At 53.1% G+C, this 26,426-nt stretch overlaps 2 protein-coding genes across 7 annotated transcripts; both read left to right on the top strand.

Annotated features, from left to right (window-relative positions):
* Positions 1-406: 406 nt before the first annotated feature.
* Positions 407-7,138, top strand: SLAMF9 (SLAM family member 9). 2 transcript variants are annotated; one of them, XM_036235297.1, is made up of 4 exons: positions 407-536; positions 976-1,329; positions 2,123-2,395; positions 2,754-7,138. In XM_036235297.1, exons 1-4 carry the CDS (start codon positions 491-493, stop codon positions 2,957-2,959), a joined length of 879 nt encoding a protein of 292 aa, XP_036091190.1. In that variant the 5' UTR covers positions 407-490; the 3' UTR covers positions 2,960-7,138. The 2 variants fall into 2 exon arrangements, with proteins under 2 accessions (XP_036091190.1, XP_036091191.1); XM_036235298.1 differs by lacking the exon at positions 407-536 and adding an exon at positions 581-751 and having other exon boundaries at positions 2,123-2,863.
* Positions 7,139-7,301: 163 nt separating this feature from the next.
* Positions 7,302-25,240, top strand: IGSF9 (immunoglobulin superfamily member 9). Of its 5 annotated transcripts, none has more exons than XM_036235295.1 (21): positions 7,302-7,316; positions 9,807-10,057; positions 10,260-10,448; positions 15,162-15,314; positions 16,099-16,253; positions 16,472-16,589; positions 18,036-18,177; positions 18,280-18,425; positions 18,529-18,671; positions 19,964-20,104; positions 20,535-20,651; positions 20,861-21,011; positions 21,181-21,304; positions 21,534-21,709; positions 21,968-22,218; positions 22,417-22,501; positions 22,595-22,771; positions 22,988-23,030; positions 23,354-24,214; positions 24,481-24,608; positions 24,810-25,240. In XM_036235295.1, exons 2-21 carry the CDS (start codon positions 10,000-10,002, stop codon positions 24,989-24,991), a joined length of 3,540 nt encoding a protein of 1,179 aa, XP_036091188.1. In that variant the 5' UTR covers positions 7,302-7,316; positions 9,807-9,999; the 3' UTR covers positions 24,992-25,240. The 5 variants fall into 5 exon arrangements, with proteins under 5 accessions (XP_036091188.1, XP_015994781.2, XP_015994791.2 ...); XM_016139295.2 differs by lacking the exon at positions 7,302-7,316 and adding an exon at positions 7,504-7,867; XM_016139305.2 differs by lacking the exon at positions 7,302-7,316 and adding an exon at positions 7,504-7,867 and having other exon boundaries at positions 9,759-10,057.
* Positions 25,241-26,426: the final 1,186 nt, after the last annotated feature.

Below are 26,426 nucleotides of genomic sequence, written 5' to 3'. Positions count from 1 at the left end.
CATCCATTCCAAAAATACCAGTTGAGTGCTAAAAGCATCTAGTACAGGAACCAGAAATGGTGGGGCATATGAAATATCCCAAAAGGGAGTCTCTCTAGGGATAGAAAGATGTTTATAAAATCAAATGATCAAACAACATAGGCACTTCCAAAGGCTGGATAAGGAGTGTTCTAAGAGTTTAGGAGAGGCAATATGCCTGGGAGGTCTGAGAACACAGAGGGTGGGGATTCTAGGAAAGTTTCACTTAGGAAGTGGGATGTGAGCTGAGTTGATGAACAGGAAACATGAATCATTGGGTAAACCACCTTGACAATGAGGCTCAGAGAGAGAACTCTTCCTTCCTAAGAAGGATGGGGAGGGGCTTTGTGAAGACAGAGGAAGTTAGAGGGCTGGAGATAGGGTGAGAATTATTTCCCTCTCCTCAGCCATTAAATCTTGTAGCCTCCTGACAGTTTATCTTCTTCACAGTCTGGGGCTCGGGGCTGCTGCCATGGGGGCCCTTCTGTGGCTGCTCCTCCTCTTGCTGCTTCAGGAAGGTGAGAGAGACTGCAACTCTGGGACAGAAGTGTATCCTTCCCACTGTGTTCTGTTTTGCTGGGCCTTGGGCTAGCAAGGCACTTCCTGTGGGGCTGAATACTTCAGCTCTTCTGGAGTGAAGAGGAATAGGATATGGCTTCAAGGGCAGGACCAAGAGATGAGGAAACCTGGGGATATGGAAAGGGGAATGGCTCCAAGATGGCAAAAAGAGAAGGTAAAATTTGGAGGGTGAGGGCACAGGTGGAAGCCAACCCCTCGTAGGTGCTCAAGTCAGGTGCAGCAGAAAGCTAAAGCCAGAGGAGGCAACTGAGGACAAGATTGAGTGTGAGGCCATAGCAGCTGCTCAACTGAGCTTGAGACCAAGGCCCTGCTGCCAGACGCAGCAGCCCAGAGACCTTAGCTGGGCTGTTTTCATCTCTTTTCTTCGTTTACCTGCAGTCAAAGGGGATTTTGGAGATGGTGTGGATTTCAAAGAAGTGGTTGCAGTACTTCAGGAGTCCATCAGCTTTCCCCTGGAAATACCATCCTCTGAAGAGGTTGAGGACATCATTTGGTCCTCCCACAGAATGCTTGCCACTGTGGTGCCAGGGAAAGAGGGATATCCAGCTACCATCACGGTGACCAACTCTCACTACCAGGGTCGAGTGAGCTTCCTGGATCCCAGTTACTCCCTGCACATCAGCAATCTAAGCTGGGAGGACTCAGGGCCTTATCAAGCTCAAGTTAACTTGAGGACATCCCTAATCTTCACCACACAGCATTACAATCTACATTACAATCTACGTATCTACCGTGAGTTTACTTTAGGAACCACAAATCTGCTTCCTCTGGCTTTCTTGAGCTTCCCATGCAAAGGAAGAGGGATCTCAGAGTTGAGGTTATGGTATGAGGGGCTGGGACTAGAAGGCAGACTGTCTCCAGTGTGCCTGACCCCAGCATCTAGGCTGCCACCACAGGTGAAGTAACCTAGAACAGCAAGGCACTGGGCATGGAGGCTGTTCCTGTGGAGGTGCCCAACACACAGAGAGCGAGGTCAGAGGCTTTGTCTGTAGACCTCTAGGAGACCTTCTTCTCTCAGTGAGATTTTGCATCCTGGGGATGAATGTCACCTCCATTCTGGAGCCTTTTATCCTCCTATGTGACTTGAGGGCTGCTAATCAGTGCCTCCTCTTTACCTGAACCCAAGTTTCTTCATAGCTCCTGTGACATTGTCTGATATTCTGCCCTGAATCTTGTGGAGACACTGATTAAACTATACATGCTGCTAGGAGGGTGACAATATGTCCTGAGATCAAGGAGGCAGAATGGAGTTTGTAGGAAAGTGGGGTGCTAAAGAAAGAGAGAGAAGGCAAGGAATAAAGGGGAGGTAGAAGATGCCACAGATGACTCTGTCTGCATTAGCAGCTCCCTGGGGAACCCTGGAAGCACAGGTTGTATGGTGGCTAGGTTTCATTAGTTTTTGCTTATTTGCTGTTTGGGTGGAGGGCCTTGTAGAAGATAGTGCCTGTACTCCAGTGTTGAGGAACTTAGGATCACAGATCCAACCCCTGATTACCTTGGGGCCTTGTGTTCCTCCTTCATCCAGGCCGGCTATCGGAACCACGCATCACTGTGAACTTTGAGATCTCTGAGGAAGGTTCCTGTAATATGTCCTTGACATGCTCTGTAGAGAAGGCAGGCCTGGATGTGACCTACAGCTGGATGTCCTGGGAGGATAGCAATGACACAACACATGAAGGCTCTGTCCTCCACATATTCTGGAGGCCTGGGGACAATGCCCTCTCCTACAGTTGCAGGGCCAGCAACCCCATCAGCAACATCAGTTCCCGTCTCATCCCCGTTGGGACCTTCTGTACAGGTACCAGGAACCCAGACAGCTCTGAGCTACAGCAGGCCCTTAAGACCACCACCTCCCTCCCTCAGTTCTTTTGAAGAGAGTACATGGATCAAGAACCTAACCCTTTCCCATAGAGACTTCACCTCTGGATTGAGGAGGGAGCCCTCCTTTTTCCTCGAGCTCACAACTTCCGAAGTCTCTTTTATTCTCTCACTTAGCTTGAGATTGCTTCCCAGATTTCAGTCCCTGGGCTTCCAGAGACAGGAGGAATATCAATTGACTGTGAGCTTGAGACACCACTGTGGGATTTGGGGTAGGTATCATCCGGACCTCACCCCTCCTGCTGGTGAGCCCCCTCTCCTTTCTTCTTCTGTCCCAGATTCTGGCTACCCTTTGGAGAAGGCCTCAGATTCCTTCTGCCTCCTGACCAAGGTATTGTTCCTTCTCCTGCTCCTGATAACTCTGGCTGTGGGGCTGTGGCTCATCCAAGACCAGACAAGAGGCAAGACGTCAAGGATGAAGAAACTCAGGAGAAACAGAATGAGGCTGAGAAAGAAGGGGAAGCCTGCCCTGGGCCTGGCCTGACTACCTCCGGGGGGCCCCTGTCCTGACCACTGTTTCTTTTCAGAGCCTGGGGAATCCTCCCTCTCTTCCCCATGCGCTCCTCTTCCCGGGGCCAACGGTGGGTGTCCAAAGGGCCGTACTCTCACAGAGAAGACTGTGTGGCAGTACATTCTGGAGGAGCTGGATAACTCTGGCAAACCAGTGTTCCTGCCTTTCCTTCTACCCCAGGGTTCCCCTTCTAAGGCCCCATGCTTTCCCATGCCTACCTTTAGGGGTGGAAGTGAATCTTCACAATGTGGTGTTAGTGTGTTATTATTTACCATCTATCTCCTTCTCCACCAACATGTAAAACACTTTACACTTCAAATAAGAAAAGCGAGAGATTTTTTCTAACTAAATCCATGACTCCTCAATGAGAGCATTGCAGGCACTGAGAGCCTATGTGGGTGTATGGTTCCTGCTAAGATTCTTCTGCTCTCACAGCTCTATTTCCACCCTGGCAGAGGAGTTCACATAACTACCTCCATGCACCCCACCCCCGTCTAGAAGCTGTGCTGCCTGGTAGACAGGAAACCACTAGTGCAGTCCTACTCTGTGTCTGAGTGAGCCCCAAACCTTTCAGTTATCTCTTTGATGCCAGGGGCTCTGGGCCTCTGGTGCCTACCCTAGAAGGGTGATAACTCAGCTGGATCAATAGCTGAGGTCTGGACCCTTGACCTCTGTTTGTGGTAGGTGTTACTGTCTTGTCTGTCCTTGTTCTGTAGATTTCCATGTCTCAGACCTCTCTGAACTCTTGTTCTCATTAATGTGCACCCCTTACACACTACCTGCCTTGAGCAAAGTTTATGTTCCCTAGCCCAGTGACCAGCCTGAAGTCCTCACCCAGGCCTGATCTGCCACTGCCCAAGACTTGACCATCCTCCTCTAATCAGATCTTGTGCAGTTGCCATGGGCCAAGGGGATTGGGGAGAGGCTTGGAAACCACCCAAATGACTGGATACGTGTAGGTCGTGAGTGAATTGGAGTGGATAGCGTAGGATTCAGTTAGGGACAGCACTGGGTTAGATCTCAGGAGACCTGGGCTCTGTTCTACCACTCATCTCTAGCTTGAAACACTTTATTTAGGAAACATCCACTCAGGCACAGTCCCTTTCCACAAGGAACAGATACCTTGAAGGAGAGACAGGCATCGGTACCGCTGAATGGAGCTCTTGCAGAGACATGGCTATGAGAGTACCACCGCTCTCACAGAAAGAAGCAGGAGGAGCTGAGGAGCCTGGGGAGTTTTAGAAGAGGATTCTGAGGTGTTGAGAGACAGCTGTGTGGCAGAAGCCATACTTGACATTTCCCTGGACCTTGCGTTCCCCTCTCTCTCTCAGTGAGGAGAAAGATGCTGACCTCCAAAGTGTCTTCTAAGAGAAGGGATATTAGACTGTGAAGGGGGTGTGGGATGCATTGGGGAATTAGAGAGATCAAGGACACTGCTTAGGAAAACAGAACATCTGGGTCTAAGCAGCATGGGGCACAGGTGGGAGCCAAGAGCCTGGCGTCTGGGAATGGAAAGGAATCAGGGCCGGGAGGTAAGCAGGGTTTTCCTGTCTAGGTTTATGTGCAGGAGAGGGGCTTGGGAAGGAGGTGGTGAGGGTGGGGGAACCAGTCTCAAATTGCTCCTAACTGGCAACAGATCCATTCTACTCTGGGCAGGCCTGAGCCCTGGTCCTGCTGGGAGGCCTGAGACAGTCTCTGCCTCTTCACCTGGCCTGAGCAGTTCCACCTTCAAAAAGGCCTGAGTTCTAGGGCCAGCCTGCAGCCCCAATTTCCTCCATCTCCTTAATACCTTTCTGAAGACTGGAAAAAACCAACTGGAATTTATCCTGCATACACAGGGGCAGCTCGTTCCTAATGCATCTGAGTCAGGCATGTAGAAAATAATAAAGGAGTGAATGGTCCCTGTACAGCTGGCCCAGAGCTTGCTCTGGAATTTGGCAAAGTCCCCTCTTCTCCCATGCAGCCTCTGAACAGAGAAAGGTTGAGGCCTCAAACAACCCAGGGCATCTGGAAGAGGAAGGCTGAGACCCTCAAGAAGGTAGAATACAAGCTCAGAGAGGCCCAGGCTTCTTCCTCTGAAGGAAGCCAAGATAATAATCACCAGATAGCATTGCAGTTTGCAAAGTTTGCTCACCCCTTGAAACAGGTGAAAGCAAACTGGGAGGAGGAGGGTAACATTTAAGGACCTACTGTCAGGCATTGGGCTAGCTTGGAAGAGGAAGAAAAGACACTGTTTCCCTCAAGGAACTTTGTGGGATCTGTAAAGATATAAGTATAGTGAGGTGTGACAAAGGCTGTAGGCAAAGGTGAGGGTGTGGTGGACTGGATGTCCTGGAGGGAAGAGGTAAATATAATTTGACACAGGATTAGCAGGAAGTCCAGAGAAGGGAGAAAAGGGACATCCTAGCCAGAGAGCAGATAAGGGGAAAGACACTGATATGTGAAAGAGCATAGTGAATTCTAGGGACTGCAAAACCAGGCACTGTGTGTGATAGATAAAGGGATGGGTGAGAAATGAGTCTGGAGAGGTGGTCAGGACCCCTCTGAGAGACAAAGGGCTGTAGGGGAATTCAGTGATGAACAAGACTTGCTCATGAAATGGGCTCATGGGGACAGAAGACGGACTCACTAACAGTTAAATGACAATCTAGGAAAAATCATACTTGTCTTCTCATCAGGTGACAGGACCAGTGATCATGGGCATGTAGTCAACAAAGTTGCTGGAATCGACAACTTTTTCTGATCTTCTGTCAACAAGTTGAAAACATGCGGTGTGCCTGATACTTTGGTAGGCAGAATCCTAAATGGTTAGATGAACTTCCCCAGAGAGTAATGGCTATGGGTTGAGCACAACCAAGGAAAATTTTTAGTTTGAGGCCTCAGGGGCTTTTTTCTTTCTTCTTCTTCTTTTTTTTTTTTTTAATTTCACCTTTTATTTCTCACATGGTGAGGGAACAAATTATAGCACTAGGTTACTTTTCTTACCAACGAGCCAACAAGATACACCTGAATCACAGCAAAATGACAATAATAAAACTCACAAATAAGCTTCCAGAAAAAATGACTGTATCATACACTTCTAAAGATTGAAAATCATTTAAACCCCAAATTTACAAAAATTTATTTTAATGTTCAAGTGAGATTAGCTTATCCTCAAGAAAACAGTGGAGACAGCAGAAATGAAACCTTTGGACTAGAAGTGTTTCCACCATGAAGGAGGAAGCTCTTTTCCCGCTGGTTGGTGAGAAGCCAAGAGATAAAAGATGCTTCAACCATCTTTCCTAGGCACTCTGTCTGGCCTTACTTTCATGTGTGTCCACTAACATGTTTTCATTACAGTCTCATTGCTGTTAGCTCAGTTCGTTTCATTGTAGAGTATTGCTGAAAGCTGCCACTTTGGGAGAATCTGCTGGAGGGATGGTGGGAGAGACCATGCCACTGCTCCTGCCTCCCCTTCTCTTCCTGTTCCCCCTCCACATTTCCATCTCGGGCACCCATAAGTTTACACCTGGCAGAACTTTCCAGCAATTAGAGTTCCTACAATTGGAATGGTGGTGGGTGGCGAACTTCCTGGCTCAGGATGTGGTCAGATGGGGGTGGCTGGTCATCTGCAGGAGGCAGGGACACTGGTGTGAGCAGTGATCTCTCCTGACGTTAAGGCCACGATTCCATGAATCAGATGCCCGGTGCAATCAGTTTGAGTCAAAGGACTTCATACTGAGGTGATATCAGTGTGCTTTCAGGGAAGGCTTTCTGAAGGAAAGCATAACTGCTTAAGCCTGGTGGCAAAGGTGAGACTAAGCTGCACCCATCTGTGAGGCAGCACCAAACTAAGGAAGAAGAAAGCTTAGAAGGGCAGAGGTGAAAGAAATCCTTGTGCCTGAGGCTGAAGTCTCCAAGGGGGTGGGTTGCTGAAGTCAGGGCTGGGTCTGAATCAGGCTCCGCCATGTCCTAGGTGGAAAGGCTTGGAAAAGTTGCTTCACCTCGTTCGTCGAGCCTTGGTTTTCTCACTAATCACCTGGAGCCATACCTACTTCATAGGGTTTCTCTGCACGTCATATAAGAGTTATAAAGCATGGAGTCCAGGGTCTGGCACCTACAGGGGTTCAGTAAATAATAATTTATTTCATTCCTCCTCTTTCAATCGCCACTATCAAGATGTTTCTCATTTCTCCCCTCTGGATCTGTTTCTCTGGGAGGTTGGTGTTGGGTGCTGCGGCCAGTGCTGCGGCGGGAGCTGACTTGGCAACCTCGGCTGGGGCGCAGTCTTCCCCTCTGCACACTGCGGGAGGCGCCTAGGCAGGATGTGGGCGCTCGCCAGTGCAGACAGGTATTTCCAGTCTGGCCAGAGAAGAAATGGGCGGAGGTAGGGCTGGGGATTGGGGAGAAGATTAGAGGAGGCACAGAGTGGATCCCCTGGGAGGAGGGCGGGGAGTTCTGCTCCCAGCCGGGTGCTCCGGCCCCACGCTCGGATTTCAACCCTGGCTACGTCCTCTGTGGGTTAGGGGAGGGGAGGGAGTCGAAGGGAGCGCACGCCGGAAGGAGGGCGTGCACGCAGCTAGCGCAGGGCGGGCTCCTGAGACCCCTGGAGCAAGGGCCCTGAACAGCCAGCCTTCCGGATTTTCCGCGCTTGGTCGCACCGCTCTCCACCAGGGGGCGACCTACCCACGCGCCGCCGACTCCTGCTCCGCGGAAACTGCAAGTCCCAGGCCGCCCGGGGGTCGCACCCGCCCCCTCGCCCTCTGCTGCTCTCATTGGCCACCGCGGGCGGGGATTGGCGGTCTCCAGGGCGACGGGAGGCGCTTGGGGCACCGAGGCAGGAGGCGGGTCCGCCTCCTATTGTGTCGCGGGAGGAGTGGAACCGCACAGCATGCGGAGCAGGTGAGGGCGGGGGCGTACGGGGAGATGGAGTCGGGGTGCCGGCGGGGGGATGGAGAACGGTGCGGAGGTCAGGAAGACAGGAGAAAGCGGGGGACTTTGGGAGAGAAGTGGAATTCTCAGGCGCAGAACTAGGGGAGTTCTGGAGAGTGAAGTGGAATTTTTATTGGGTAGGGGGTGGGGTTCTCTTGGAACTGGAGGAGTTCTGGAGGTAATACGTGTTCGTAGGGGGTGCTGGTTCTTGGTGGATTCCAATAGCAGGGAGGAGTTCCAGGGGTCCAGAGAAGGTGAGGGAGAAAGGGATTTGGGGGTGGGGCACTAGAAATGTATTGTGGGCTGTATTCTAGGGAGGGAAATTCCAGGGAGAAGTGGATGGGAGAAGTGGGTGCGTGAGTGGATTGGGGATTGCGGAGGAGACGGGAAGGGAGTTCCTTGAGGTGCATAGGACCTGATGCAGTTCTGGTGCGAAAAATGGGAATTTGAGTGGGGCAAGGAGAAGTAGAGATAACTGTAATGGGGCTACGGGGAGAACGAAGGGGTGCTGGGTGGGAGACCAGACAGGTGAGCACGTGCGGGGAGCAGAGGAGTTGGATGGATTTTAGGGAAAGCAGAAGCATTCTGGGGAGACCCAGAGCCAGGCGGAACTGGGGGATCCTATACACTTGGAAAAAGATTTGTTGGGGACGTATGGGAAAGCTGGCTAGGGGCAGTGGGGAGCAAGGGCAATGTTTACGAAGTTGTCAGAAGTTATACACAGAGCCATTAAATAAAGGCAGGAGTTGGGCTGAGAGACCTGGGGATGTTTTATAGCCAGTAACAAACTATGAGGCCAAGAGTGGGGTGGAGGCCCAGAGCAGAGTCCACTCGGATTTGCCAGGCCTGAGGCAGCACCCTCAGCCCAGTGTGCAGGCCTGAGGAGCTCTGGGGCTGGGCTGTCAAGGGTTCCTACCCTCCATCCCCAGGGCTCACTTTGTACACCTGATGGACTCGGGTTTTTTTTGGCTTTTCATAGACCATAACCCTAGGGTTAGGGAGGGGAGAGCAGGGAAACCCTAGGCGTAGAGGATATTGGAGAGGAGTGAGTGGGAAGAATTGGGCTGAGGCATTGGGTTAGTTGTCCCGCGGAGGGAGGCTGCCTTGCAGCATCATAAAGAGGAAGTGGCGTTAGCCACCAGCCCCAGAATCTACCCAGACCTGGGCAGTGCTGCCTGGGCCCCCATACTAGCCAGTGGGGGAGCAGCTCCTCTTCCAAGTGCCTGACTTACTGCTAACGCATCTTTGAGAGGCTGAGTAGAGAAGTAGGTACTGCTCCTCAGCTTCCAGGTTCATGGAGGCTAGGGGAACAGGGCAAGGAATTGTGTGGGGGTCCCCTGGGGACTACTTTCTGGAGGTACTAATTAAAGCTTTGCCCTTGACTGGCTCTGTACCCCTGAGCGAGACTGTCAGAGTCTCAGGGTCCTTATTTGTCACCGTGGGGATGGAGACGATAATACTAGTTCTACCGTCTATCTGCCACTTCGTTATTAGTATCAGGACTAAGAAAAGGGAAGGAAGAGGAATCTGAGCTGTGGGAGCTCATCATCTCCCATACTTCCCTAAATATTTTTTTCTGAGCGTATAGGAACCCTCAGTTCCTTCCTGCCTCGGTTTTCCAAGAATCTTAGTAACCTGAGTTTCCCCAGAATTTTTGTGCTTCTCCAAAGATCTGGCCCCCAGCATGTCCTCACCCATCTGGTCTCCACGCCAGCACTCCCTCATTCATCCAGTGCCCTAATCCCAACCCAAGCCTTCTTCTCCAGGGGTGGGGTGTCAATTTTTCAAACTTATTGCTTCCTCTCCTTTCTCTTCCTTTGCTCTCCTCCTGGCCTTTCTCTAACTCTGAGGTTTCTCTTAGTTTCCGATGTTGGCCAACTCTGCACGTTGCCTTGCATTTGGCATTTAGATCTGGCGGAGCTCCAGAGAACAGCTTCATCAGGTGTTACGTGAGCCAAGCCCTAACTGTCCAGAAGAGTGGGAGCTGCAGCCTGTTACCTGATCAGAAGGATTGATTGGGCTTGCTGGGCTGCGGACTTCCCCAGGCCTCTCCACCTGGGCCCCTGTGGATAGTAGGGGCCGGGTGAGCAGGCAGCTGGGCTATGGTTTGGTGGTTTGGTCTGGCCATCCTCAGCCTGATCATCAGCCAGGGGGCTGACGGTGAGCTGAACTCAAGACCTCTTGTTTAGTCTTGGGGTGGGGGCAATTCCTAGGAGTTCCCTTTGAGCATGTTTGAGTTCTGGAGAAGTCGAGGGTTCCCTCAATTAGAGTCCTAGGGAACCCCCTGGGCCGTGATGGGACCTCCACTCCCAGCACTGACCTGGGCTCCTGCTGTCTGTCCCTCATGCCACCCATCATGCAGGTCGAAGGAAGCCTGAGGTGGTATCAGTGGTGGGCCGGGCTGGGGAGAGTGCAGTGCTGGGCTGTGACCTGCTGCCCCCGGCTGGTCGACCCCCATTGCACGTCATTGAGTGGCTGCGTTTTGGGTTCCTGCTTCCCATCTTCATCCAGTTCGGCCTCTACTCTCCCCGAGTGGACCCTGACTACGTGGGTAAGACTTAGCTGCAGGTTAGAGGGATTGCCAGCGAAGGGGGGCTGGGGTGGGGTTGTCTCCTTAACTGCTCTGCCCTGACCTCATCTCCACCTTCACTGCTTCAACTCTGCTTAACAAGCGTGGCTGTGCTCCCAAGCTGCGTTTTAGAACTCCATGTGGTCCGTTACAAAGGAGATCCTGCAGCCCTGTTTCAAGTATCCAACCTAATGCTCTAATCGCTTTTCTAGATTGCATCACGAAGCTTCCCAAACTCCATTCTAATCTTCCTTGGTCTCCCCATGTGGCCCTGTCTGTGTCCCTGGCTCTGCAATCAGCTTCCTCCCTTGCCCTTCCCCTCTTCCACTGTCTTCAAGGCTAGTTTGGGGCTTCTAGGCCTTGGGCCTGGGCTGATGGGGCAGCAGGGTGGGTGGATCTATACTTTGCTTCTCCAGTGGGGACTCAGCCTGATTCTGAGTACAGAAGAGCGTGTGCACAGAGAGGTGTGCTGGGGAGGGCCAGGTTCCCAAGAGATCAGTGAATGGAAGGAGCTGGGCTGGGTTCCTTCTATATGGTCTTAAAATAGTGTATAGGCCTTCCTGGTGGCAGCTGGCTGCCTCAAAAGGCTCAGCTTTCTCCTAATCCTGTCGGGAGCCTTAAGCTGATCTGTTTAGTGCAGGTCTCAGAGGGCAGTGTGTGGGAGGGCCAAAGGAGCCAAAGGATGAGTCCTTCAGGAATGAAGGAGGGGAAGCCCAGGAAAGGCCACCTGGGAGGCCTTTGATGGGCAGAAGGGGGGCTTTCTCTCTCCGCTTTTTAGTTTGAATCCTGGAGAAGCCCTGGGATTGGCTGAGGCAGGTGCAGCCAAAAGGAAGAGTTTATTTTCAAACCGGGGGCAGTTGTTGGCAGACAGCCTGGTGGGAGCGTATGTGTCTATACAAGCCCCATGAGAACTGATGAAAGAGAGCACCAGTTAGGACAAGTGGAGCCAAAGTAGCCATGCCCACCAATCTCCCTTTCCGCCTCCGCCTGCCTGCTAGGTGGGAGGGGTGAGGGCTGACTGGAAAGGCTGAGCAGTTGCAGAAGGTGTCTAAGTAAGGACCAGGCAGGGGGCAGGGGAGGAGAGGAAGGAGAAGGGCTTTTCCTAGGGTTCTACCAGTAAGATGTGCAACTCCCCTCCTTCCCTTTGCCCCGCGTTGAGATCCAGCCAGCAACTTTGGTACCTGTGGGATTTCTTTCTGTTTGCCACAGCCACGAGCAGTAACCTCTGGGGCTTTCTTCCTATTCTCACCCTTTGTGCCCACCCTGCCTCCAGCCTGGAGCTCCTAGTTGGGCCAGGGGTAGTCTGCAGGGTCAGGGCCTTGGGGGAGCCTCCCACCCCACCCATTAACTCTTTACTGCCTCCCAGTAGAAGGAGCCTCTCAGCCTTTGTGTAGGGGGCTCTGAACTGCAGTTGCTAGATAATAGGAGGTAGAGGTTGCTAAGGACAATGCTGTTCTGTCATAAACCCTCTGGGCAAGTAAAGGGTCAATGGCCTGGGCACTGTATGAGGCTGGTGCCTAGAATTGGGAGGAACCATTAAAGTGGCTGTTTGGAGCTTTAGGGAATGCACTGAAGGGAAAGCCTCCAACCTTTGAGGATTCTAGAGTCCATCTGAGGGGAGGCTAGATTTATAGACAACTATAAAAGCAGTAAAAAGCAATATAAAACCAGCTAGGATTAAATGTTAGGATTAAGTTAGCCATTGTGAGTGAAGTGCCGGCATGGAGCCTGCAGAGAGCCTGTGTGGTGTAAAACATGACCAGGCATCCAGAGGAAAGAGAAGTATGCCTTATTCTGCTCTAGCTTTCCTGGGGTGGGTCTTAGATGACTCCTTCTATGGGACTTTTGATCTTTGACTTTTGCGCTATATTTCTTGGGAGTTTCAAGATGCCCCATAGAGCAGAGGGGACATGAGTTTTGTCTCAGGACTGTTATCTCATTCTCCTTTAGAATGCCCCTGATGCCTCTAGTCATCACCCCTTACTGCTTTTTATCCTTCAAAACCCTCTGCATGGTTACAGCTTCCTGGAGGCCTTCTGTACTCTTGCTTCACAGTCTTTTGGAATATCTGGTAGTTAGCACCATTTCTTGAACTGTGTGTATGTAAACTTGCACATAAACCCAAGTGTGAGTTCCCTGCCTTTGATAGTTGGGATGTGCTGGGATACTTCTCCTGCTTCCTTTATAATCTCTGCATGCCAGGAGGTCTCTAGTCTATCAGGCTCTTTTCTCCTGTGGTTGGAGGCTGAGTCTCCAGGACTCAGGAGGACTCAGGAGGACTCGGGACTGCCTGCCTTGGCCATCTTCCTGTTCTTCTTCCCATTAACTCTTTACTGCCTTCCAGTGTGGAAGGGACCTCTCAGCCTTTGTATGGGGGACTCTGAAATGCAGTTGCTAGGCAGTGGAGGTGGAGGTTGCTAAGGTCAGTGCTGTCCTGTTATAAATTCTCTGGGCAAGTCCATATCAGAAAAGTTAGGACATGCAGTATGCCATACTGGATGTTCTGGTCAACACACATTTAAAACTGTTACCCACTGGCTACCAACATCCCCTGAGTAAGAACATATTGAATGTGCTCAGTGCTGAGTACCTTGAACATAACGTGATCCTAACAGCAGTGTGCAATGGAAAGTATGTCCAGCTGGAGACAGGAGGCCTGGCCTTGTCACTTACTAACCATGAGAGTCTTTGGAAAGAAGCTTAACATCAGTTCCTTTTTCTCTAATGGAATTCTTAGGAGGATTAAATACAGCCACAGTGCCTAATATTGCAAGGCCTGTATTCAACCTCAGCCTCCCTCCCCTCTTCTGCCTTTTTTGTAGAGCTCAAAGATCACCACAATGAAAAATTACACATAGCAGTTAAGGGAGATTGCAGCTTGCGGTCTGTTCTTTGGGGTTCCATGGCTGTGCAGATTAAGGTCATTGAGGAATCCTGCTGGTGGCTGGAAGGGTATGAGTGTGTTAAATATTTACCTACAAGGCCTTGGTTTATCTCCTAGGTGGGGATTTAAACACCTAGCCCTTTAATCAGGTCCATTCTTCCTAGAGAATCCATGCCCTGAACCTCATTCTTGGGAGAAAAACGTCCCTGCCTGCTTTCACAAAGCCAGCTTCCACTGATCATTCTCTTCTTCCTGGATGGCATTAGGTTGAGATTATAGTTCAGGAAGATCACCCTAGGTAGAATGGAAGCAGATTGGAGAGGGTGAGTGCACTAACAACTTTAGAATTTCTGAGATTAGAAAGGACTAATTGGGGCACGGTCTGCTTGGTTGGAGTGGCCATGATGCTAAAGGACTTCTCTTAGTGCTATATTTGTTTTACGTGACCCCCAAGATTCAGAAGTGTCATTCAGTCACATAAAAGTTTAAGATGGGGTGGGCCACTGATTACTGCTGAGAGCTAGGCTGGAGGGAGAAAGCCCCTTAGTAAGCAGTGGGAGTATCACAGGTGAGAGATACCCAGGACTAAACTAAGGTGAAAATGGTAGAGAAGGAACAAATATTTAGAAAGTAGAGTTGGAAATATTTACTGAACAAATAGAGGGGGAAGTAATGGAGAAAGGAATAGGTGATGCCAGGTATCTCAGAGGGTGACTTGGTGTATGGTGGTGCTATTCACTGATACAGGGCAAGGAAAGGGAGTGTGTTACCAAGTAAGGGGGATAGGGCCAGGATTGAACGCAAGCTGCTGATTTCAAATCTTGAGCTCATTCATTTGTTCAACAGCCTTTATTTTAGCACCTGCTCATGCCAGGCACCATGCTACCTGCCTGTCCTACATGATCTCCCCTTCTCCCCACCCACATTTCCCTTCTCACTTTAGAGAGGAGACTGCAGTTGAGAGAAGTTAATAACTTGCCTAGAGAACTGCACAGCAGAGCTGCTGTTCTTACTAGGTTGTACTGTCAGGGACCCATGAAGCCATTTGGGGTGTATGGCTGAGGTGCTGAGGGATCTGGGGGTACCCTCAGTCAGCCTGGTGGTATGGTGCTGATGCTGAGGGTGGGAGTGTGGTGTCTGCCTGTGCTGGGCTATGTGGTTTTGTGGAGCTCTGTGTGGTCAGTCAGCTGGGGCCCGGGTGCCCTGGGGCATGAAGGGATGGGGTGAGGAGGCTGCTGACCTTGCTGTCTGGCTGGGCTGGACTCTGGCCACCCTAAGGGGCTTAGGCCACTGATAATAGCCCTGAGGGATTAGCCCTGAGGGATTAGGGGCTTTGCTAGGCAAGGTCTGAGTCCCTGCTCAGGCCCCAAACACTACTGAGGCTTCCTTCCAGGGACAGAGCCCTGTGGCAGGAATACCCATGGGACCCATACCCCCTTGCCCTACGAAAACACCAGGGATGGGCAAGTCCTGTAAGAACCTAGAGGAGACTAAGCATTGGCTTTTCAACCTGCTTCCCCCAACAGTCCTGGGAGCTGCAGCTCAGTGGAGGGTCTTCCACCTGCTTTGGCTCTGGGTTTCTCTTTGTCTAGACTGGGTCCCAGCTGCTGGAAGGCAGGAGTGATCAGAGGGACTGAGGAGGGATCCACCCTCAATAACCCAACACCCTCTGTGCTTCTCCGGACCCCTCTCTGTCAGGGTAACATGGAGAGACTGGGTCTGTTCTTGTCCTCTGGGAATGACTAGTGTGACTAGGGGTCTGGGGCTCCTATGGGTCCATGAAACACCCTGATTCTGGGCTCCTCCTTCAGGGCGAGTCCGGCTGCAGAAGGGGGCATCTCTTCAGATTGAAGGGCTCCGAGCAGAAGACCAGGGCTGGTACGAGTGCCGGGTGCTCCTCCTGGACCAGCACAGCCCCGAAGATGATTCTGCCAACGGCTCCTGGGTGCACCTCACAGTCAATTGTATGAAGCTGGGAGTAGGCAGTGGAGAAGGGGGTGGGGCAGGATGATGAGACCTCTGGCTGGTGAGGGAGGGGAGGATAGCAGTTCTGATGCCCTACCCTTGCTGACGCCCTTGTTTGCTTGCTCATTGTTTGCATTTTTCCTCTCCTGTCCCCACTCCTGCCCTTTTCTTTCTTCAAATCTAAATCCAATTGACCTTCTAGGCTCTATGTTAGGAATTTCCTCTTCCCTTCTCTTCACTCCTGTCCCCCCTGGCCAGGAGAGGGTAACAGTAGTGGATAAGGGAGCTTTGGGCCTTGAGTGAAACAGATCAAACATATACAGCGTTTTGTTTTTTCAAACATTTTTTAACCCAATACCTTACGAATCCTCTGTCAACCCTGAAGAAGGAAGGAGGTCATAATTATTCCCATTTCCTAGATGGGCTGGGGCACAGGGACACTAGGTTATGCCACTTATTAGAGGCAGAATAGAGTCTAGAGCCAGGCCCCTTGACTCCCAAAACAGTGTTCTTCCAGAGGTTACCCAGCTCTCCTCTGACTCTGAGCACCCAGCCTGTGCTCGGCCTGGGTTGCCAACTCTGCAGGCCAGTGAGGGGATGGGCTGGTGCAGTCCTCACTTGGCCCTGGGTGCAGCAGGTAGAGTGGCCCTGTGCTAGGGGTTCTGTGAAGCTGGGTGGGCTGGTGGGCAGAGGGCTGCAGCCCTGATCTGTCTTCCTGACCTCAGATGCTACTTTTTGGACTGATAGTTACTCTGACAGTTCCTGAAGCCCCTCTCTTCACAGCGCCCCCTCAATTCCTGGAGACACCTCCTCAGGTGCTGGAAGTTCGGGAACTGGAGCCCTTGACCTTGCGTTGTGTGGCCCGTGGTAGCCCTCAGCCTCATGTGACTTGGAAGCTCCAAGGACAGGACCTTGGTCAGGGCCAGGGCCAGATGCAGGTAAGTCCTGGTGAGCCTTATAGTGTGAGGGTCAGGTGCAGTCCTGGGAGCAAGGCTAGGGGGCGGCAAAGGCCAGGTTGGCCAGGGGAGGGGCTCTAACTTGGCTTCCTGAGCCTGGGGTGCTGCTTCCCTCTGCTGGTCATCCTTGGAAGTGCAGGGTCAGGCCTGCTGGTGGGATAGGTGACCCCTGGGGCCTTCCTCAAGGACTCCTACCCTAGGTGCAGAACGGGACACTGCGGATCCAACGGGTGGAGCGAGGCAGCTCCGGGATCTACACCTGCCATGCCTCCAGCATTGAGGGCAGTGCTACCCACACGACCCAGCTGCTGGTGCAAGGTGCTCTTTGGGAGGGGGGCGGGGGGCTTGGAACTGGTACTCCTAGCATGAGGACTGACCTGTGGCTGGGGGCACACATGGCAGGAGTTGGGAGGAGACCTGTGCCTGAGGGCAGGGGCTGTGGAGAGTGAGGGAGCTCCTAACAGGTGTACGCTGTTCCTCTGAAAACAGCATCTTAAATTTGAAAAGGGCCAATAACAGACAGGTGCTCAGCGATGTGGTATAGTGGGAACGGCATGGGTGCTGCTGCTGGCCATGAGCTCTGTGACCCCTTGACCCCCATTTTCCCCACCTATATAAAGAGGTTCACATCTACTTCTCAGGATTGTGGCAAGAATTTAATCATATTTAGTTTAGCACAGGGATTAGCACATTGTAATTCCTGGCCAAGACCTTCCCTTTAGAAGAGAAGCTGAGAAATAGAAGGCCTGACTCTGCCTTCATGGAGCTTCTCATCCATGTGAGGAAGCCAGACCAGTTAGGAAGTGTGGTTCTCCATGGTTCTGAGGGAAGGGCAGTGTTAGATAATGGTTAAGGACAAAGTCTCTGGTGTTGGGAAGACCTGACTGAATCTTACCTTCCCTGCCGACCTTGGGCGAGTCACCTCACAACCTCTCTGCCTCTGCCTTTATTTCTTCATCTATAAAGTGGAGACTCCTGCGTGGGTTCAGTGAGATGGAGCAGTGTGGTGCCTGGTGGAGCACCTGGCCTGCCTGTTACTGCCTGTTTGTGTGGTAGGAGCCCAGAGCAGGGAGAGAGCAGTGCAGCGATGGAGGTTAAAGCAGGGGCTCTGTGGCTCAGCCAGGCTCTCTGAAAGAGCATTCCAGGTTGGGGGTTCTGAGAGCAAAGGCCTGGAGACAGGAGTGAGCCTAGCATGGGACACAGTGAGCTGCTCCCACTGATCTGACAGAATTGTAAGAGTCATCATTTGAAGATGGTTGGCCAGGCAGGGGGGTTTGGGATCATGAGGGCTGGGTCAAGAAGTTGGAGCTTCATGTGGCAGAAGACAGCAGCTCTTGTGGGTTCTTGAGCAGAAGTGTTCTGTGGCCAAAGAATGAATGGCCACTCAATGCATGAATGGTCATCAGAGTGGCAGAGATGGGGGAGCCTGGGTTCAGGGATCACTGCAGCATCTGGGGATAAGGTAGTGAGTACCTGGAGTTGGGGAGGAGACAGAAGTGATATAAGATGTGACAGGTGAGAGATATAAAGGGTGAATGAGTGGAGAGTAAGAACTGATCTCTCTCCCCAGCGCGCGCGCGCGCGCGCGCACACACACACACACACACACACACACACACACACACACACACAGTGTTTCTAGGTAGGGGAAACTGGGCAAATGGGGTTCCAAAGAGCAGGTCCAGGAAGAATCTTAGAAGTAAATTCAGGTTTCTGGGAAGACTGTAGACTGAGGCCCCTCCCACCCATTGTCATTCCCAACAGGACCCCCAGTCATCGTGGTTTCCCCCAAGAACAGCACGGTCAATGCCTCCCGGGATGTTTCCTTGGCCTGCCAAGCTGAGGCGTACCCTGCTAATCTGACTTATAGCTGGTTCCAGGACAGCGTCAATGTCTTCCATATTAGGTGGGGCTCTGGAGTGTGGGTGTGGGGGACTGGTGGGAAGTCTTTGAGAAGCTGCTTGGCTGAGCAAGGCCTGGACCCCTCCCCACACATGCCATGTTGCAGGCGCCTGCAGTCACGGGTGCGGATTTCGGTGGATGGGAGCCTGTGGCTGCAGGCTGCCCAGCCTGATGATGCGGGCTGCTATACCTGTGTGCCCAGCAACGGCCTCCTACACCCGCCTTCGGCCTCTGCCTACCTCACTGTGCTCTGTAAGCCTGACCCCAGCTCCCCCCACAGCCTGCTCCCCCTCCCTTGGACCGGGCCAAGCTCCTCCTGCACTACCTGCACTACTTCCCACTGTTTTTTTCCCAGACCCGGCCCAGGTGACGGCAATGCCTCCTGAGACACCCCTGCCCATAGGCATGCAAGGAGTGATCAGGTGCCCGGTCCGTGCCAACCCCCCACTGCTCTTTGTCATCTGGACCAAGGATGGGCAGGCCCTGCAGCTGGACAAGGTACAGGCTTGGGGCAAAGGAAGAAATGTCTCAGCTTGGTTTTATTCTAGTCAGGACTGCTGGGGTGGAGTTAGCTCAGTTTAATTCAATTCAGTAACTAGAACATAGACTTATTACTGGGTGCTGTGTGGGGTGTTGCATGGGAAGCTTGAGCAAAGAAACATCCATGCGAAAGGAGAGCACAGCTGAGGAGGAGGAAGGACAGTAACAGAGACTCTGCTGGAAGGTCCAGGATGGTGAAAGCACCCTCCAGTTAGGACTGGTCAAAGACAGGTCAACTATAGCTTCTGGGACTTTGGTGATGGGCTCAGAGTGTTTGTGCTTATGACATAATGAATTGTGCAGCTTGACGGGAGTACTGTGTAGATATGAATTGTGAAGAGGAAGCTGGAAAGACAGGTTGGGGCTCAAAGGAAGAACTCTGAATGCCAAGTTAATATTACCTCATTCTGAGGCTATTGGTATCTTTCATTTGTTTACAAAGACTATAAATTCCTTGTGGGCTAGTATTGCATGCTTTACTCCTAGTGTCCCCGTGGTTCCTGCAGTAATAATACTCCATAAATTTTTGTTGAATGTTAGAAAAAAAGTCTAAAGGCATTTGGAGACCCCAAAGTTGTTTGAACTGTGGTGTGATAGCATCAGAACTGTGAGCAGTTGAGTTTGTCAGATGGAATGGAGGAGGAGAGAGTGGACATAGGGAGAAGGGTTCAGGGGCTGTTGAAATGGTCCAGGTGAGAGGTTACGTAGCCCGAGTTAGAGAGGAGGATGTGAAGATGGATGCTCCCCGCATCTTGACAACAGTTGGGCTTTCCAGGAGGCCAGAGCTGGTGAGTGTGTAGTGGGGGAGTGAGGGAGGGTAAGGAGTCAGGTGTTACCAAGGACAGTGGGGCCTTTAACATACAAATAGGGAAGTTAGGAAAAGGAACTGATTTGGGGCGGAAGATGCTGAATTTTGTCCTGGAGTGCTGGGAAGACAGATATGGTCCCAGCAGGCAGGGAGCCCACACACAGCTCAACTGCAAGGGGCGCCATTCATACTGTATTCTCTGTGAGTGGCGACCCCTGGAGTTGTGCGGTCGTAGCCATCACATCCACTGGGAGTGGTCCCTTTTTGGAAAAGGGAGATGGAGGACTGGACTGCAGAGAAATCAGGCCTAGAGGTGGAGTTGTGGTGTCCTTTGTGTAGCTGTGGGCTTCTGTACCATCTCTTCCCTGGTATGTCTTCTCTCCTTCTTGGCCTGGCCTCTGCTGAGTTTCTTTCTCTTGTCATCATCTCCTTTTCCCCCTAGTTCCCCGGCTGGTCCCAGGGCTCAGAAGGCTCACTGGTCATTGCCTTGGGGAATGAGGATGCTCTGGGAGAATACTCCTGCACTCCCTACAACAGTCTTGGCACTGCAGGGCCCTCCCCGGTGACCCGTGTGCTGCTCAAGGTGAGGCTCAGGGTGGGCCTGCAGCAGTGGGCCAGATGGCTAAAGATGTGCCCGTGTGGACACCAGGCTGGCAGAGGGGGGTGGGGAGGGGCTTCCAAGTCTGTGTGTCTCACAGTGCACAGCAGCAGCTGTCAGGCACCATCCCAGGGTTTTCTGCAGAGATGGTGAAAGATAGGTGGGACATCAGTCACAGAGCACATCCCCAGAGTCTGATACTCTGCCTGAATCTATCTCACCAACTTTGACCCCACCACCTCCCTTTCTAGAGAGGCTTCCCACCCCTACAGTCTTTCTCTGTCCCACCAGGGAACCGAGCTACGAAGCTAGAGAGATAGTGAGAGATGAGACTGAGATGTGGTGTGGGAGGGAACCCCAGAGAGGGGACAGCAGTATGAGAGAGGCCTCTCCCAAAGCCAGCTCTGGCCTGCAGGCCCCCCCAGCTTTTTTAGAACGGCCCAAGGAAGAGTATTTCCAGGAAGTAGGGCGGGAGCTCCTCATCCCCTGCTCTGCCCAAGGAGACCCTCCGCCTACTGTCTCTTGGGCCAAGGTAAGGCTCCTGAGCCTGCTCTGCCTGTCCTCTGCCCACTGCGCCCTTTCCTTTCTGTGCTCCCAGCCATTTGTGGGAAGGAGGATGTGGAAATGGGAGGGTTGTCCGAAGCAGGGTGGGAAGGAAGCTGGAGTTGCCTGGAGAGATAAGTGGCGCCCTTGGTGAGGGGTGGCTGCGTGTGTCCTCAGGGCTGACCAGTGGTTCTGTAGGTGGGCCGGGGGCTGCAGGGCCAGGCCCAGGTGGACAGCAACAGTAGCCTCATCCTGCGACCCTTGACCAAGGAGGCCCATGGGCGCTGGGAGTGTACCGCCAGCAATGCTGTGGCCCAAGTGGCCACCTCCACGAAGGTCTACGTGCTGGGTTAGTGGCTGCAGAGCCGGCTGGGGGCTGTAGGAAACCATGTGGGACAGGAGATGGGGAATCATTTCTGGAGGCCCAGTTGGGGATAGGGGGACCCCTGGACTCCCCTTAGCTCTTTGCCTTCCCTCACGGCCCTAACCATCATCCCTCCTTCTGTCCCTTCACCCAGGCACTAGCCCCCATATTGTCACCAATGTGTCCGTGGTGCCTGTGCCTGAGGGTGCCAATGTCTCCTGGGAGCCTGGCTTTGATGGTGGCTATCTGCAGAGATTCAGCATCTGGTATACCCCATTGTGCGTGGCCTGCCCTTCCACCTCTCTCCTCCCTACCCTGCTTCTCTCCGGCCCTTTGGCCTTTCTCCTACCCCTCCATTCCAGCCCTGCTCCAACTCTGCTGCCTGATTTCCAGAGAATCTTAAGTGACCTTGGGTGGTTGAAGGGAGGGGAAAGGTTAGCTCTCCAGACTCCAAGCTTCTTGTTCTTCCTAGTTCTTCAGGTGCCCCCATTTCCTCATGTGCTCCAGGGCAAAGCATCCTGATCGAGCCCACCACGATTGGGTGTCCATGGTGGTGCCTGCGGGGGCTGCTCACCTCCTTGTGCCAGGGCTGCAGCCCCATACCCAGTACCAGTTCAGCGTCCTAGCCCAGAACAAGCTGGGGAGTGGGCCCTTCAGTGAGATCGTCCTGTCCGCCCCTGAAGGTAAGAGACCTCTCACCCCAGAGCAACAGACAAGGATGGGGAAGGGCTGGCAGGGAAAGTCCAGCTATGGGGAGACCTAGGTGGGAGGGGGCAGAGGTGATGGGCAGGTTGGGCCCAGAAGGGTTTGTGGAGGATGATCCAGGCTTGTTTTTCGGGGCTTTGGGAGAATGGTTGAGCACCAGGGGTTGCGGAAGGCCAGGGGAGGTGGGCAAGGGCACTGGAAATCCTATTGCTACCACGCCTGTCTGTCCCAATCAGGGCTTCCTACCACACCAGCTGCCCCCGGGCTTCCCCTGACAGCAGTGCCACCTCCGCTGTCCTCTCCCCGAGGTCTGGTGGCAGTGAGGACACCCCGGGGGATACTCCTGCACTGGGATCCCCCAGAACTGGTCCCTAAGAGACTGGATGGCTACATCCTGGAGGGCCGACAAGGCTCCCAGAATTGGGAGGTGCTGGACCCGGCTGTGGCAGGCACGGAAACACAACTGCTGGTGCCGGGCCTCATTAAGGTTAGCATGGGAGGTGGGCACAGGGGTCCTTCTGCGGCTTTCCAGGCCCTCACTCCATGCGCCAAACCTGATCTTCTCACCCAGATTTGACCTTTTGCCTGGCTTCCCACTTTACCCTTAGTTCCCAGCTGCAGTGTGCGTGGGGCTGGGGTGGTCGGTCAGGCCCGGCCCTGATCTTCCTTGACCCCCTATCCCCAGGATGTTCTCTATGAGTTCCGCCTTGTGGCCTTGGCTGGTGGATATGTCAGCGACCCCAGCAACACAGCCAATGTCTCCACTTCCGGTGAGAACCTGGCAGGAGGGCTGACACTAGGGCCTAGGGGCTCCAAGCCCACTGACTCTGGACACCCATCCTCCCTTGTGGCCCCTTTTACAGGCCTGGAGGTCTACCCATCACGCACCCAACTGCCAGGTCTGTTGCCACAGCCTGTGCTGGCTGGTGTGCTGGGCGGGCTCTGCTTCCTTGGGGTGGCTGTCCTTGTGAGCATTCTGGCTGCTTGTGTCACCAACCGGCGTAGGGCTGCCCGCCGCCGCCGCAAGCACCTCCACCAAGGTAGGGCTGACCTCCAGCAGCACCTCCTACCTGGAGGAAAGTCCTCCCTCCTCCTGAGCCAGGGGGCCCTCCCTTACTTGGTCCTGCACCCAGCCTTGCCTACACGAGTCCCAGCCAAATGGAGCTGGGTACATGCTGTTGGGTGAGGGTCTGTGCCTGTGGCCCTGGAAGGCCCTGGGTTTGCCTGTGTCACCTCTTGTTCTCCTACACTTACAGATCCACCTCTTCTCTTCTCTCCACCCCGGTTGTCAGCTCTACTGTAAGTTCCTCCACCTCCTGGGCTTCCTTCTGCCATACCACAGTATGCCCCATTATCTGCTTCCTTTTTTGCACCTCAGAGAGGGAGGTGTGGGAGGTTTGGGAGGTGGAACAGAAGTGAGAGGGAGGTAAGGATAGACATGCAGAGTCTCAGCCTGGGGTAGTCCAGCGTTGCCTGTGCCTCCCTTTGCCCCTCCATGTGGGTTTTTTTTTTTTTTAATTTGCTCTCCTAGCTCTGCTCTGTTGTATACCAAACCTATCCAGGCCTGACACTGGTTCCTGGGAGGGGAACTGGCCCCGACCACAGATCTCTTCCTTCCACAGTTCTGCCCCAGGCTCAGGCAGTCCTGACAGTGTGGCCAAGCTGAAGCTCCAGGCTTCCCCAGTCCCCAGCCTGCACCAGAGTCTGCTCTGTGGGGAGCCTCCTGGATCCCCAAGCTCCCCTCTGGATCCTCTGCCTAGCCGGGGGCCCTTGCCCCTAGAGCCCATTTGCCGGGGACCAGATGGGCGCTTTGTGATGGGACCGAATGTGGTGACCCCTCAAGAAAAGTCAGGCCCTGAGCGGGCTGAACCGCGAACCCTAGCCTGGTGCCAGGCTAAGTCCTATGACTGCAGCAACAGCAGCCCCAGTGGGCTGCCCCAACCCCTTTGCATTTCAGACATCAGCCCTGTGGGGCCCCCTCCTGCAGCACCAGCCAGTCCCCTGCCACGTCCAGGACCCCTGCTCCAGTACTTAAGCCTACCCTTCTTCAGGGAGATGAACGTGGATGGGGACTGGCCCCTTTTCGAGGAGCCCTGTCCTGCTCCACTCCCAGATTACGTGGACACCCAGCCTTGCCCCACCTCATCTCTCTCTCATTCCCTGGACTCTCCCCCTGGGTCCCCCAGGGCGGTACTTCCTGGGGCCATGGTCCGGGCAGGGGCTGCCCCAGAGGCTCCATATATAGCGCTGGCTGACTGGACGCTGAGGGAGCGGTTGCTGCCAAGCCTTCTCCCTGCTGCCCCTCGGGGCAGCCTCACCAGCCAGAGCAGTGGGCGGGGCAGTGCCTCATTCTTGCGGCCCCCCTCCATGGCCCCCTCTGCAGGAGGCAGCTACCTCAGCCCTGCTCTGGGAGATACCAGCAGCTGGGCCAGTGGCCCTGAGAGATGGCCCCGAAGGGAGCATGTGGTGACAGTCAGCAAGAGGTGAGGGCTGTCCTTCCCCATCCCTGTCCTGGCCCCAGTGCTGCCCTGTTTCTCAGACTTTCTCTTCACCCTTCTCTTGATACCCTCTGCTTTTCTGCTTCACTCTCACCCTGGGACTAAGGGACCTTGTCTTTTAGAAGCTTTGGCTGAGGTCCAGGGATCCTTAAGAAAACCTGTGGCCCTACCTGAATTTGGAGAGCCTGAGTTCAGGCTTTTCTGGCCACTCTCTTCCTCTATCCACCCCATGAATTTGTCCCTTTTAACAGGAGAAACACATCTGTGGATGAAAACTATGAATGGGACTCAGAATTCCCTGGGGACATGGAATTGCTGGAGACTTTGCACCTGGGCTTGGCTGGCCCTCGACCTCGACTTGAAGCTGAGCCAGAGCTAGGTGTGTGAGCTCTCTACACCTGGCCTTGCTGTCCCATGTTCCCTCACAGCCCGAGGACCCAGTTTGTTCCCTGTCATCTTTGGGCTCCAGGCTCTCTCCTCTTGCTCCCTTGCCTCATCTGCAATGCAGGCCCTGGGGCGCTTCATGGTGCCAGTGAACCATAGGACTTTGTTCTCTCATTGTTCTGTCCTCATCTTGCAGGTGAAAAGACTCCAGAGGAGGGCTGCCTCCTGAGCACCGCTCATGATCCTGGCCCTGAGGCCCGCTGTGCTGCACTTCGGGAGGAATTCTTGGCCTTCCGCCGCCGCCAAGATGCTGCCAGGGCCCAGCTACCAGCCTGTCGACAGCCAGTACCCCATCCTGAACAGGCCACTCTGCTATGAACTTTCTAATGTGAGGCAGGGTGAGGGCGAAGGCACACAAACCCTGCAAAGGAGGCCCCAACAAGACCTAGCTCTGGCCTGGGAAACTGCCCCTGCTGCATTTGGCCCAGGCATAGTCCCTGGTGGTGGGCTTGGTGTGGGATGTCTGTGCTGAGCACCTAGAGTCTAGGGACTGGAACAGGGATCCTAGGTCTGCTGGTGTATGAGAGAGAGAGAGAGAGAGAGAGAGAGAGAGTGTGTGTGAGTGTGTGTGTGGTGGTGGTGGTGGTGGTGGTGGTGGTGTGGGTGAGGTTTTTTTACAGGTGAATAAAGTCTGTAAAATGTTTCTGTGTCATCTGGCTTTGAATCTCAGGGAGGTGGGAAAATTCCAAACCCTTATAAAAGGAGGGGCCTCTTCCTGAATAAATAGAGGTATGTTCAACATCCATTCAAAAAGCATTTATTGATTGTCTATTGAAATGAGCTACCAAAAGACCAGACATTAAGCTAGATGCTGAGAAAATACAAAGGTAATGAAGTCACACCTTTGCCCTTGGGGAATTCTTTCTAGTCTGTGTGGCAGACAAAGAAATGGTTACAATGTGATGTGATAAGTTCTGTGATAAAGTGATATGTTGGTTACTGTGGTAACAGTGAGTGCTTATGGCATGTACTGGGACAAATGCTTCATATAGGGGATCCTTGAGTCCTCAGACTGGGGACAATAACAGCTAACAGCCAAGTACTCCTGATGTGCTGGCACTGCTCTGAGAGCCTTAGGTGTATCAATTAACTCTACAACTAAGGTAGGTAGCACTATTAGATTAAGGAACTAAAGTATCTAGTGTTTTAGTAATTTTCCAGAAGTCACAGTGGGTGAGGTGTGGAGCAAGTGAGAGTTGGTCAAGGGAGGGAAAGCACCCCAGGGAGAGGCACAGCTGTGTGAAGTCACAGACCCCGACATGTTGGCTGCCTTGGGAATCACTCATACTGGAATATAGGGCCGGGTTGAATCAGGGAAGAGAATGGAAAGGTGGGAGGACAAATTGTTGATGCCCTTGAAACCCAGGTGAAATGGGCTTCTACCCTACGTGAAGAACCGCACTGATGAGTGTAAGCAAGAACTCCAGCCCAGGTTGACTGCTCAGCTAAAGCCTAAAAGGTGGGGCGTATGTTTCAACCCCCAAACTATGCTCTCTTCCACCCTCAGAGACAGAAGAACTGCCAGCCCCCTCCACTGGAGCCGCTGCTTCTGAGCCCTCCAGGTTTAAGGAGAGATGCCAAAAAATACATAGGAGGAGATGAAGGGGAGAGTAGTCAGGTTTGAATCGTGGGCTCCAGTGATGACCACACCCCTGTGCACTGGGAGATGAATGACCTCACTACTGTTTTCCTGCCTAGGCTTGAAGTAGGTGCGGGTGCTGTCCCTGCCTGCAAGCCCCAGTCCAGTCACACC

Source organism: Rousettus aegyptiacus, unplaced genomic scaffold (assembly GCF_014176215.1).
Source record: "Rousettus aegyptiacus isolate mRouAeg1 unplaced genomic scaffold, mRouAeg1.p scaffold_m13_p_17, whole genome shotgun sequence".
NCBI lineage: Eukaryota > Metazoa > Chordata > Mammalia > Chiroptera > Pteropodidae > Rousettus > Rousettus aegyptiacus.
This window is presented reverse-complemented; position numbering and strand designations above follow the sequence as displayed.